The 13,897-nt window shown below is 41.7% G+C and overlaps 2 protein-coding genes across 6 annotated transcripts in view; both read left to right on the top strand.

Moving 5' to 3' along the window:
- The window catches only part of LRRFIP1 (LRR binding FLII interacting protein 1), a 121,217-nt gene extending 115,913 nt beyond the window's left edge, over nt 1-5,304 (top strand). For all 5 annotated transcript variants that reach the window (XM_068138041.1, XM_068138040.1, XM_068138039.1 and 2 more), the window contains 5 exons: nt 478-524; nt 1,553-1,670; nt 2,110-2,189; nt 2,866-2,970; nt 4,276-5,304. In XM_068138041.1, the coding sequence (XP_067994142.1) occupies nt 478-524; nt 1,553-1,670; nt 2,110-2,189; nt 2,866-2,970; nt 4,276-4,386 (461 nt within the window). In that variant the 3' untranslated portion in view covers nt 4,387-5,304. The remainder of the gene's footprint in view (nt 1-477; nt 525-1,552; nt 1,671-2,109; nt 2,190-2,865; nt 2,971-4,275) is intronic.
- A 2,761-nt stretch (nt 5,305-8,065) lies between these two features.
- The window catches only part of LOC137441535 (RNA-binding protein 44-like), a 46,088-nt gene continuing 40,256 nt past the window's right edge, over nt 8,066-13,897 (top strand). The window contains exons 1-6 of the mRNA XM_068139200.1: nt 8,066-8,300; nt 9,165-9,220; nt 10,129-11,683; nt 11,814-11,872; nt 12,998-13,174; nt 13,684-13,858. Coding sequence (XP_067995301.1) covers nt 10,229-11,683; nt 11,814-11,872; nt 12,998-13,174; nt 13,684-13,858 — 1,866 coding nt within the window. The 5' untranslated portion in view covers nt 8,066-8,300; nt 9,165-9,220; nt 10,129-10,228. The remainder of the gene's footprint in view (nt 8,301-9,164; nt 9,221-10,128; nt 11,684-11,813; nt 11,873-12,997; nt 13,175-13,683; nt 13,859-13,897) is intronic.

Genomic DNA, 13,897 nt, shown 5'->3' with positions numbered 1-13,897 from the left:
TTGAAACAAAGTTTCAATGGGCAAATGCTTTTCTGCTCATAATACTGGAGAAAACATAAAATGTCATTGCCATGCTGTTTTGAAGTGAAGACTTGAAGTGCTGAGGATGTGCTTAGCTGTGATTCTAGGTGCTTACAGTATTTTCATGATGTTAAACTGTAAAGATTTGTGAGATTTTGTGTTGCAGTTGTGTTTGACCCTAGAGTTCTTGCATGCTAACCTAACGTAGAAGATTAGCCTCTTTGCATGCAGCTGGGTGCTGCTACTGCCGTGACAAGCATGTTCTGTGAGAATGACATAACCTCCCCTGGCTGCAGCCCCTTCCCAGCCCTGTCTGTGGCCTCATTTCTTGTGGTACGTGCATAACTACCCTCATCATCAGTTTCACTAACCTTGATGGTTCGCTCTTGTATCAGATGCGCTCCAAAAGGTGCGACTTGATCAAGTCAGCACTGAATTTTCCATTTTCTCTTTCAGACAGGCTGAAAAGACTCCTAGATGAACGAGAATCTTTACTAGACCAGGTAATGACCCTGAAATGCTATGAGTTTATTAGATCTGTAATAGTAGTACAGTTTAAGAAAATCAAAATATCCCCAACATAAGGTATAGCACAACAGTGCCACTGCCTTTCAGAAGGCAATGTGTGCTGGGGTGCTCTTGCTGAGCACTCGCTGTGTTGCTTGCCACTTTCTTCTTCTGCTGAAACTGCTCCTGCTTGTTAACTCGGGATATCAGGGAAGAAAAGTGTGTCTGCTCTGCAGAATCACAGAATTGTTCAGGTTGGAAAAGACCTTTAAGATCAAGTCCAACTGTTAACCCAGCACTGCCAAGTATACTGCTAAACCATGTCCCTGAGCACCACGTCTACCCATCTTTTAAATATCTCCAGGGATGGTGACACAACCGTGTTGCTAACCAGTCCCATTTGGTGTCCTTGGTCATCTAAAAGTCAATCCTTCCCAGGACTATTTCTGAAAATAATAATCCAGAATGGCAAAGCCCGAGAGAAAAAAATTGTAGAAGCAAATTTTATCTTCATGAATAAGCCTTCCTAATTACTGGATCTGTGGATAATGGGCTCTTTGGGAGGAGATGCTGGAGGAATGACAGTAGATGGATAAATAACAATTTAAAGGCACTATTGCTGGTACAGTGATCCTTTATAGAGGATGTAAAGCTTATTCCAAAAACTTGCTGATCTGTTTCTCTGTAGGATGCTCTGTGCTTTCATTTATGGACCATGTCCTTGCCCTTGAGACTTAAGACAAAATCAAACACCGTTTGGGCTTTTAAAGGCTGTTTTATGGCCTTTCTAATAAAACAGTCTTCTTTCACTTGTTTTGTTTGGTCTTGAATTTATGCACATGTACTGATGCTTGAAATATGATGAGTCCTTTGCCAAAAGCATTTCTAGCAAATGAATTGGCAACAACAAAATATGATTCATTTTAATGTAAAACTTGTATTTGTTTTATATTTGAGTGAGTTTGAGTACTGAGCCACCATTTCTCCTACTGATTTTAATAAGTAATTATTTTGTGTCCTTCAGATTAAAAAATTAAAGGGACAACTGGAAGAAAAGCAAAAGAATGGCAAGATGGAAAACACCCAGTCAGAAGATGAAGTTCTGGAAAATGGGACAGATATGCACATGATTGACCTCCAAAGTGAGCTGTGTTTTATTTTTAAGAGAACTTCTGTGTCCTGCACATGAGTGAGAAAATATATCTGTACAATAACTACATGGCTCCAAGTAAAAATAAGCCTTCAGTTCTAAAGGAGCTTCAAACTGGGAGTCAGCCACACACCTCTAATAGTGGTGAGGGAATGATTCTCCCTTGAGCAGGACTGCCATTGGAACTCTCCCTTCTGTTCCCCAGGAGAGCTAGAGCAAGTTCCCAGATAATTCTTCTTTTAGAGTGGTCAGAAGGGAATCAGGCAAGACTGAGAATAGCACTTCTCTTCTGGGTAATTCATAGGTAGAGAGCACTTGCTACTCTACCACTGCCCCAAGTAGATTCCTGTAGCATGGAAATTTTATGGCAGACTTGTTAAGACACTGTTAACACTTGTTCTGACATCTCTGTTAAACTCTGATTCTTTCAGGAGACGCCAACAGACAGATCAGTGATCTCAAATTTAAACTAGCAAAGTCTGAGCAAGAAATAACGGCATTGGAGCAGAATGTAAGTTTCTGGCTTGTTCTGTTTGTTTAGGAGTGGTGAGAATGCAAAGGGAAAGTGCATTTTATGATACAGTTAAAAAAAAACTATGATTACAGTGATTTTTTTTTTTCCCTTAAAGTAAAAAATAGGAGTGGGGCATCATCAGAGCTACTGCACTTAAGTCATAAAGACTAAAATGCTTTCATTTATGTATAGGGAAGTACTGAATATATTACTCCTTTTTACCAAAGGAAAAACATTCAAAGACAAAGCTATAATGAAAGCACTTGCAGAAACTGACTTCAGAGTATTTTCCTACGCTTAGCTATCACTTGTAAATGGCTCCTGGATATATATAGAGATATCTATTTTATGCCAGACCATTCAGTTTTAACTGTGTGTTCTTGTCCAGAGTAGATCAGCAATTCCCTTCCTAAGTTCAATTTAGTCAGTGGATGGTATTTTTTATTGCTGGAAGCATATTAAATATGGATATGTGTAAAAGGTCTGCAGTAAGTTTCACAGCCAGGCTTCTTTGATGTGTGTGTATGTATATATCCCCCCCCCCCCCAAATATGCCTTTATTAGAGAAAAGTGAGCATCTGTCTGGTTATTGCTTAACTGCTAATGGAAGAATAAAGCCTCTGAGAAACTTCTTGGCACAGCTTATAATAAGAAAAATTTGCCTTCACCTTAGGTAATACGATTGGAGGGTCAAGTAGCCCGATACAAAACTGCTGCTGAAAATGCTGAAAGAGTAGAAGATGAACTGAAAGCAGAGAAACGCAAACTACAGAGAGAGGTAACTCCAAATGCAAACCGTCTCAGGCAAGCAGTCAGCCTGCCTCATGGTGGGGGGCACCTACCTGTCTGGTGCATTTTTGAGGAGGAACTGCCTGGCAGAGCAAAGAATAAACATTGACTGGTTTAATTGCTTTAGTTATTCATTCTATGTGTGTAACCAAGCTTTCAGCACTTTAAACTGGAGTGATAGTCACAACTCTGAGTTCCCACTGCCATTTCACTCTTCCTTCCTGTTTTGCTGCCTTGCTTTGTACCAGAGGTGGTCCTTTGGAGTAAACTACAGTTATACAACTTGAATCTAGGAGGTGCCTTAAAATGCTTAGGTTTATGTGCTTCTAGCCAGCTGGGAGTGCTTCCATGGTTTGACATTCATCAGCCTAAAGAACTCCTGCTTTGATGCCCTTGTCCTTCATTGTACCTGAAGGTTCATTACTTTGGGTGTTACAAGTTGTGGGTTTGTAAATACAAATCACTGGTCCTTTTAGAACATGTGATTCAGAAATGACAGCAGTAGAAAGCTGGAAATTCTGCTGTAAACTTAATTTGGTGCTTCAGCATTTAAGCACAGTGCCACACCTTACCAGGAATGACAGTCTAAACTTCCAAGCTTCAGAGTCTAAACCTGAGTGCTAAATCAATATGAATTGTTCTCATTGAGCCCGTTTTTCTTGCTCTGTCAACCTGTTCGTGCCTGTTTGCTGTCATCTGTCTGTCCACAGACTCTATCCCTGCTTCTTTCTTAAAACTATGCATTTTCAAGCAGTCTGTAATTTTGACCTTACTTGTACCAAACCTCGTGTTCTGCCCAAGTAGCAGCTACTCCTCCTGCTCTGCAGCCTATATATATTGCCCTGTGCAGTTCACCTTTCTCTACCTACCTCTATCCCATGGTGGGTTTTATGGAAAACTAAGGCACCAAATTGATGCCTGTGGCTGTATTTCTGGGAATCAGAAACATAAAAGCCGGGCAGCAAAACAGGGGTATGTCACCTAGAGACAGCTCTGTGTGTCTGTGCCTCTGAGGTTAAGACAAACTCTGAGCCATTTATTTAACATTCTGGAAATAGTTTGGATTCTTGGCACCATGCTTAGAAAATAATCTCTCTGGCCTTCAAAGCAATTATGCAATGTATACTTTTACCTCTGCTAATGGGCATTTTTAATTGCCTTGTCTTGTAAGGAAATTCCAGCAATATGATCAGTTAGTGCTGGTAACTCCAAACCTTGCTTTATCTTTGGAAATGGAAAACATTGTGGAAGTTACAAGGTTGTTTGTTTTTTTTTTTCTTCTTGCTTCCTTCAGCTTCGTTCAGCATTGGATAAAACTGAAGAGCTTGAAGTCAGCAATGGTCATCTAGTGAAACGCTTGGAAAAGATGAAAGCCAACCGGAGTGCTTTACTGTCTCAGCAATAACCACCACCTGTTGCTGGAAACTACTAGAACTACTTGACAGAATCAAAACAACATCGCAGATGCTTCTGTCTCATGCTGTCCAGGATGCTTTGTGTCATGCCTTCTGAGAACAGACAGCCCCAGCGTTTGCTGCGTGCCACCCAGCTGTGGTTTTCTAAGCAGATTCAAACCTCCTGCACTGTATACATAGGAGTAGCTGACCCAAAAGGCTGTGCCTGCCTGCGGGAGCCCTTCTATACCATTCTCTGGGTACATCTGAAGTACAATATCTGCCCTACTACGTAAGAAGCACATCGGGCGTCGCATTAAGTTCTCCATCTAGAAGGCACAGCAGCCATTTATTGCCATTTAAAATGGCATTCAAAGAAAACACTTTAACTGGACTGGAATTTTGTGTCTTGCTGAAACTTTGGGAAAAAAAGAAAACAACAAACCACTGTAAGTTTTGGACTTTCTCATGAGAGTATCTGTAATTTAGTGACTACGGTAGAGTTATTCATAGTAGGTTTTTCATTTACAAATCACTGTGGAACCACAAGCCATTACAAAGCAAAACTCCTTCAGTGGAAACCATGGAAGAAGATGGTCTTGGAAGCAAAAGTGACCTTAAATGACTTTGCCAATAAAACAAAGGTGTTTGGAGGGATTTTTGCACCAGTGGAATCATAAGACTGTTTTATTTCAGGGTAAATAGGCAATAGCTTCATTGAATTTTCAACTTTTATTTGTATTATTTAATCCTTGCTCTTGGAGTTGAAGTAAACTACTTTTAAAGGATGTAAAGTTGCATTAATAAACCAGCATAAGGCCATGTTTTAAGGAATGGTGGGTTTTGCACTTAAATCTCTCACTTTGGTGCATTTTGTCAAAGCAAGTGTCATTTGCTTAAATAAAATGGGTTTTTTACATCAGAAACTATCTACTGGTCCATGAACTACTAGGAAACTGTGCCACTACAAAGTACAAGTCTAGTTTTAAAGAAACTGATATGTAAAGAAGCACTTTAGAAAATATTACTGCCTATGGTTTTTCTACAGATACAGAAGTAGCAAATTTCCTTCTAAGATCATTATAAAGGTTTTCCACTTTTCATGACAAATAAATAACGTTGCGGGCAATTTACTATACACAACTAGCACTGCAGCTCTGGTTTGTTGGAAATTACTCTGAATGTACTACTCAAAGGAGAACAGCAGTTACCTGAAGAATAAAGCTGTCCTTCCCCCTTCAGCCCTAACAGAAAAGCTATTGAATAAGGCAGGTGACCAGTCCTATAGGAACCTGGCCATGCTGTGAAACAGCACCTCCTGTTCAGCAGAAGCAACCTTCTGTCATTACCAACTGCCTCAATAGATACAGTTCTATCAAGCCAAATCCAGACCTGGGAGACCATTTCTTCTTAACATGGTCTTCAGACTCTCTGGTCCAGATCTTTCCCTAGCCTCTTCCTCGCAGACTGGAGGTTAGAGTATAAACTGCTGCTATTTTCAACATAAGAGGATCGCTGGTATCTTCTTAGAGCACCTTCACAAATTAAATAAACCAAAAAACAGTGTCTGAATGTGTTTCTCTGGTTTGGCTAGAACATAACACCTTGCTCTTCATCTCTTCTGAAATTTAGGAATTTAGGAATTAAGTACTGAAATTAATATTCCTATGAAAAGGATGGAAAAGGCTTGTTGTTTTTTTTCTTTTTTTGGTGTCCCTTTTGGGAAACAAGTTGGTGATCAGATGTTGCGGAACCTGGGTATGAAAGGAATCTCTTACATGTAATTTCCACTCCAGCTAGGGCTTTGGGTTTGTTTCCTATTTTTACTTTTTGAGAGGAACATTCAGGTGCAGAGCCAGGTTTCTTGTGGAATACCTCAAAATCACTGTGGATACCAGTTTGCAATATTCTGTGGTCGACTTGAGTGATTTCTGGTGTACAAAGCCTCTGGGGCCTAAAAAATGGGTTTTTCAGAATGCAAACAAACGTGCTAAATACAACATGTTACTAGCTGATGATAAGTTGTGTGACCGTCACCAGTCATCGTTTTATTTGTGGCAGTGCTGAAAATTGTCTCTCCTGGCAAGATTCAGGAGAAACAACCTAGCAACTAAGTGTTGGTCCAAAAAGGCTAAAAGTTATACTTGGATCATTAAGAAGTGATGTGTTTATCATTTCAAAGTAGATTGCATCTCACACCTCATAAGCATTAACCTCATGACAGAAGTCAGATGTGTATTTCGACCTGGGTATGCTCTTAGTAGAAATCTTTGTGTGTGATAAGGTAGTTGAATGTTGAAGCCACTTTCTTCCCTTCCTCCTTCCCCCCCTCCAGCCCCTTAACTTTCAGTATGACTTAGCTTTAGAGTAAGAGGGGAAAAAAGTACTGGTTGGTTTACTGAAAAAGGTTTTATGTTCTCCTGTGAAGAATGTACAACAACAGGGCTTTGAATGGTAACAATAGCATGTGCCCCAGTCCTTTTTAATTGAGCTCCAAACAAGAGAGCGTCGGTACACAGCCCGCTGACTTCAGAGTGGAGCCGTGGTGGTAGCAGCCTGGCGAGGAACAGCTCCTGGGGGAAACCAAGATGTTTTTTTTCCTAGAACTTGTATTTAAAAGTGTTATCCTTTTGTTTTATTTTAAAATGTTAAATAACTTTATTGTTTGCAGATGGAATGTTACCCAAAATGGTTTTGGGGATTGTTTGGGGTGGGGGGAGGTGGGGGGGGGGGGGGGGGGGGAGGTTGGTTTGTTTGGTTGTTGTTTTTTTTTTTTTTCAATCAAACTGTTAGAAGATACAAGCGTGGAAAAGGAATTCATTAGCAGAACTCGCCAATAAAAATGTCACTTGTTTGGGTAGTTTTTTATGGAGTGGTCTGTCGTGATGATGTTACTGGTCAAAGTTCTCTTGAAAAATACACTTTTTTTTTTGCATGGTAACTGCTCGAACAGCTCATTTTGCTTTTTAATATATTGCTGCAAAGACACAAACATGCAACGCTGGAAAATAAAGGCAGGGGCTGGTGTAAAGAGTGATGGTGTGAGACATACCTGCACTTTTTAGCATTTTTAATAGCAGGTTGCACGGTGGGAGGGGTGAAACAGTGACTGTCCCAGCAGGAGAAATTTGAATGGTATTGCTAATGAGATTAATCATCCATTTAAGAGTATTTATGCTGAATTCATGTAGCAACCTCCCCTGGAAGACTCCCTCACAAGAGGATGCAACTCGGTTCATCAAAAACCGGGCAGCGTTAACGTTAATCCTGCACTGGTTATGGGTGTTGCCAGAGAGAGATCGCTTACATGAAAGGTTCTGGGAGGGTTTTTGCTTATCTCTACTCTAAACGCTCTAACAATTGATGATATGGGGCTGTATGCCGCTAAGGGATGCCTTCCACGCTTTACTAAGAACCAGGAACTAGGAACACGTGTTACAAACGAGCGGATGAAAGACCCAAAAGCCCCCTAGGCCACAGGGCAGTACCTAGCGGTGATAGGAAGGGAGGCGGTCAGCAGGCGGGTGGTGCCGCACAAGCCAATCACGCTGGAGCACTTCTGCGGCAGCCAATGGGCTGCAGGTGTGGTCAGGGAGCGGCACCTGGCGGACGTTGGGCGGAGCGGTTAACGGCCGGGGTCGGGGCGGTTACGGGAGGGCGGCGAGGAGCGGCTGCGTCTGGGCAGCAGGAAGGTTGCTTAGGCTTCCCTCGGGCTGGGAGCCGCGGTTCCCTCCTGTGGATTCCCATGGGGCGAGTTAAAACCCAAGAAAACTAAGGGCTTCCCCCAGCGACTCGTCCGACGCCGGTGCTCAGCGGTGGCCCCCGCGAAGCTGTGCTGTAACGCGGTTATTAACTGCCTTGGCTTTTAAGTGTGTAGCTGCTCCAACGGCAGCAACAAGGTTATTGCTATTTATCTAGGACATAGGTAGAGCTATTTTGATTTTTGGTTCTTAAGTTATTCTTAAGGAAAACGGTGGTGGGGAGGGAAGCACTTACCTGTAATACTATGTTGTATTTTGTGCGTAGGCATCCGAGATTTGCTGTGGTGTAGTGTTAGGGCAAGGTTTTTAATTTCACAGATAAAAGTTGCTCAAAACTTAATTTAGGAGGCGAAGGTGGAGTTAGTGTAATAAGAACACTTACGTTTTTTGAAACAAAAATTAGTATTGCATAATGAAGTCATCCTAAGGTGTTTGGTTGGTGGTTGTTTCTGTTAAACAATTGAGATTATTTCTGTTAAGTGATTTTAAATGGTGTCATTTTAATGATGATCCTTGGCAGAAGAGAATCAGTGCAGATTTGAGAGACCAGCCATATTTCCCTGTGAGGAAGGGCTTGAAGTTATCCCTTATGGGTCCATTCTGCAAGCCTTCCTGTGCAGATTTGACACCTGGGTCATACTTTATATCTGGAAAGGACAGAGCTTGCGTGACTTACATGTTAAGCCCAGAGCAGTGTCCAAGAAACGACACCTGAGCTTCCAGTCTCCTGTCACCCTCCCTTAGCAGCACGCGTCCTTCGCTAATTCTGATAGGCTGTGTTTCACCATGCTGGAAATCTCCTCTGGGAGATGATGAATCAGTGACTTGTGTCTTCTGAAGTGTGTGGAACAGAGTTTATGGGCCTTTGGGCTGGTCTACATGCTGTGACTAATTTGCTGTGCTATATATAAAATAATAGTTTGGTTAGTAACCTGTGACTGTAGCAGCAAATTATTATGTTTGAGTAGTTTAGAAAGCATAGTTAACTGAGAAATGATGTTTGTATGTATCCCTCTCTTCATTACAAGCTTCTGAAGGAAGGCAAAGAAGAATTGACAACTATTTATAAGAAACAAGTCTCCCAGTGAGTGTCTTACAATCCCACATGCTTTTTTTCTGCCTCTTGTTCATGTTCACTATGAAACTGGATTTGTTTCAAGTCCAGAGCAAGCACATTGCTTCAGCTTGGTATATTGTCCATCCTCCATTGCTAAAAGAATCCCTCTTCTTGTTTTCCTTTATGACTTCCTTGTTGTAAAGGCTCTGAGGTTTTCTTATGGTACTGTGCTTGGTAACCATTTCTTCTTGACTCCCCAGAATTGAAAGGTTTGTGTTTCCATTTCCCCCTTGTACAGCACCTAAAGGGTTTTTAGTTTTCAGGAGAAACAGAGCTCTAAGTTCACCTGTTCACTCATTGAAATAGTTATTACAATTTTATAGCTCCTGGACTGAAGGGTGTTCCCTGCAGTAAATATACTGGTCATGGATTAAGAAGCTCTAAGCTTTCTGTGGCAAGAAGTGCTTCCAGGCCAGTATACAATCAGAAATTATGTGAGGTCAGTTTGTGGTCACTGAATCCATGCCCATGAACACACTGACTTTCAGAGTCTGAACACCTCGTGGGCTGTCATGAAGCTAGCTTGCCGTGGAAATAGATTGCTGTGTGTCAAAGGGAATTCTTATAATTCAGCCATGAAATGCTTCAGTGGTAAGAGGATGGAAACTTTGCCCAAGAGTGTAGGGGAAATAAGATTGACTGATCTCTGAGAATGCTTTTACTCAATTGAAATCACTCAAGCAAGGATGGAAAATTCTCTTAACAGCCTTCCAGGAGCTGTTAGGATTTCTGTGAGAACATATCATATAATTTCAGCTTCTATAGTAGCATGCAATAGGTGAAAATAATATGATTGATTTAACATACACTTTTAAACAGTAGCGTCCTCCTGTATGCCGTTTGGTATCATAAACTTCTCTTCATTTTTATTAAAGTGAGAAACTGATAGGAAGAGACAAGGAGGTGACTGAGAGCTTGCCATCTAAGTGAGTTGTGTGGATTAATTCTGGGGAGGAAGGCTGAAGTGCATGTACCATGGAGTTCAAAAAGAAGAGCAATGTTGAAAGCAAACCAAGGTGCTTCAATCAGACCTCCCAGCTGTTTTCTTACACTGGGGAAGCTGAGTGGATGCTCGTCAGAGATGTTGCACCAGAAGCTAACCAGTCGGGCTTTGTCCAGGCATGTTCTGCCAATGTTTCAGTATTAAACGTGTCGGAAGAAAACTTGCCTTATTTGAGTTCATCATTAGATGCAGATATTGAAATGTATAATACAATGAGAATGAGAATTTGCTGTGCACAGGCAGGTGAAAGCAAAGAAGCTGGTATGTTGGGAAGGAGAGGTGACAATATGCACTGTGACTGCGGAGTGTGTGATGATTGCAGGCAAAGCTGTTTAGGTGAAGATTCACAGCTGCAGTATCTCAGTGCTCATGAGCAAGATTTTGATAAGAATAGTTCACATGACTTTTCTGAGCAAAGGGAAGCTACAGGAATTGAAACTTTAAAGTGTATAGATCCATTTAATGAAGTTCCAAAGGGTAGAGTCACACAGGAACACAGTCTCATTGAAGTGTCAGAAGATTGCTGCTCTTCTGAGTGTGGTGCAGGTGACCAGACCTGCCCTGAATCGGCAATGCCAGAGCTTGCTGACCAGCTTCAGGATTCTCTGTTTCTGCCGGATTCCAATGACATGACATGCAAGCATCAGGAAGAGCAGACAGAGTATCATAGCATTGTCTGTGAAAGCCTGCTGGAAAGTCATTCTTGTGGGAGAAAAGAAAGAGTCTATCCAAGTCTACTTGTATGTGACAGTGTAGAAAATGGAGAAGTCAAAGACATCCCACTGAGTGGTGAAAAGAATGACAGACATGTTTGTCGCATCTCAGTGAAGCAAGATGGTCCTTTCCTGTCACCAGTGAAGAGGGCCTCTGCAGCAGCCATGCAGTTGTATGAATGTGCAGGTCACTCTGACTTCTACAGCTCTGAAGAACTGGGGGTGTGTGCACATGGTGACGGCTGTCTTGGCTGCACTGCAAAGGGTGTTGAAACCCAATTTCCAGTTGCTGAAATTCTCACCACTGAGAATCCCTTTTTTGAAGTGGAAGTTGGAGATAAATCCTCCTGTGGAAATACCAGCTTTCTGAGCTCAGGGACAAAGTGTCGTGAAGCCTTGAAACACATTCACAGTGACTTTGCAGTTAACCAGGCTGTTGATGCAAGCTCTGATTTTAGAGCTTGCTTTACAACAAGCAGAAGTTCCAGTGCTCAGGTTTCTCTCTCATCCAGGGCTGTTAATACAGAGATAACAATGATGAACAAATCTCGGCCCATGGGTTGTCACTATGAAACCCATACAGACATTGCTTGTAATACAGAGTGGTCATGGGGAGCCAGTGGTACAGAGAAAGTTTGGTCACAGCTTACCGAGGTGCTGGGAGAGCGCTCAGAAGGTGATGCTGCGGCAGCTAAAAGAAGGTCACAAATTCAGGTAATTAAAAAACTAATAACCCACAAACAAGCAGTTTTGATATGTAGAACTTTCTAAATATCAAGTTGCTTTGGACTTGTCCTCATACATGTTAATCTGTGATTTTTTTTTTTTATGTTTGCCTGTTTAGGAACAGGAGATACCAAAAAATGAGTTTTGTAGCAGCAGTGTAAAGAGAAATACTGACAGGTGGGTTGTGAGTTGTTTGAAATTCAAGATGCCACGTAATATATTTTTCCATGATTGAAAGATTGTCCCTCACATAGCAAAAATTACAGTATTAACAGTTGGTGAGCTGGAAGGTAGGGAGGAACCTGGGCAAGTGAGAGAAATGAGCTGAAGATTCCCAAAGTCAAACAAATACCAAAGTAGCCTTGGTCTGCAGTTGCAGACTAGCCAAGATCAAGAGTATAAATCAGCAGTGCTCCCATATGGCAAAGATGGGAAACCACATCCTGGGGCTGCAGTAACAAGAGCACAGCCAGCAGATGGCTGGTAAAGTCACATGTGAAAAGGTATTTCCAGCTGTGGGCGAGATGGGCAGACTGGGGGAAGCCTGCCAAAGGGTCACAAGGATGGCGAGAGGAGCTGCAGGAGCACCCAATCTGTGGGAAGAGCTGAAGGGTGTAGATTTGGTAGCCTAGAGAGGGGATGGCTGAGGAGATGGGGACCCTCCCTGCAGTTCTTGGCAATCTGGTGGTGGGTTGCAAAGAAGATTTGTGTCAGACTTTCAGATTTTTAGCAGAGGTGCGTTTTGAAAGAGTAAGAGCCAGAAGTTAACAGTGGGGAGAACTGTAAGTGGGTGTAAGAAAAAGTTTCTTACAGTGGGAGTGGTATCAGTACTGTATCCTTTCTTGGAGATTTAAAGCATGGGAAAAAAAACCCACCACACCCAGCAACAAAGCTGGACAGTCGAATAAGTCCCCAACCTTGTTATTAGCCCTGATTTGAAGAGAGTTGCTCTGCAACCTCCAGAGAGTCTTTCTAACTTAAATTATTCTGTGACTGGGGACAGAGAATAAGTGCCTCTTAGCAGAGTTGATAAGTTTCTTTTTGTTCTGACGACCATGCTTTTTGGATAGAAATCATTATGGTGCCTGTGCAGTTCCCACCTCTTGGTTGAAGCTGGTCATGTAAAAACTCTGTAGGACTAATTTTTTTCTGTGTAGTAGCTGGGAGGAACTGATGTAATTTTACTTTTGTTTCTAAAATCATATCAAAACCAGCTTCTGAAAGCTGCTTGTTTCAAAGTAAAACATAATGAACATAAAATATTGGTTGAAAGACTTCAAGAGTTTGTTTGTTATTTTAAAGGCTGATAGATCTTGACAAACAGGCTGTGAAGAATTCTGTATCAAGCCACTGTCAAAAGTTACTACAGAGAGCAATTGAAGCCGAACTGCAGATTCTAAAGACTCATTATTACATGTGCTGTCAGCACTGCTTGAGGATTTACAAACTGGCTTTGGAGGAAAAAATCTGTTTTGGCAGGTGTGTACTTTAATATCCTTTTAAATGGTTAACTTGGCTAAAAGGCAATAAATGTGGCTGATGTGTTCTGTCTATAGCCGGTAATGGTGTTTATAGTTATGTTTATTGTCCAAAAGAGTTTATATTCTCCTAACTGCCAGGTTTTATTTTCAGGCTGAAATTTTCTGTACCATTTGCAGACCCAGCAAAACACAGTTTGTTTCTAGGAAAGCCTTTCTGTACAGGAAGAAAAGTACCGAAGGAATAGTCCAGAGTGGACAAGATGCATAGAGGGGGTTAGCGGTCAAACCTTGTTCCCTTGTTACCCTGTAGTAGAGTTCAAGAGAGCAGGCTGCAGTGCTGTGAAAGAGGGTATGGCTTCAGCTGGCTACTGTGGGGGTGAGCGGTGAGCTCCTCCTCTTGTACCACGTGGAGGAAGCTTTAAATGCTGTACGTTTGGGCAGTTCTGGAAGCAGTCAAGTAAATTAAATGTTGAAGCTGCTGTCATTTTCTTACACGTGTTTTAACAGATGTGTTCAAAACGCCGAGTTACGTTCATCTGTCACATTGGTTTTGGAAGGACTGAAAAAGAAATACAACATCATGAGAATGCATATAAACAGAGGTGTGCCATTAAATGCTCTTCCACCACTATCAGTTGAAATTAAGTTACTCCAGATCTCTTCTTCTTATGTCCCCTGCGAGGTAATTTCTTCATTGCTCTTTGTTTTTAATAACAATAAT

Source organism: Melanerpes formicivorus, unplaced genomic scaffold (genome assembly GCF_026170545.1).
Source record: "Melanerpes formicivorus ecotype bairdi unplaced genomic scaffold, bMelFor1.0.p_v2 SCAF_5, whole genome shotgun sequence".
NCBI lineage: Eukaryota > Metazoa > Chordata > Aves > Piciformes > Picidae > Melanerpes > Melanerpes formicivorus.
This window is presented reverse-complemented; position numbering and strand designations above follow the sequence as displayed.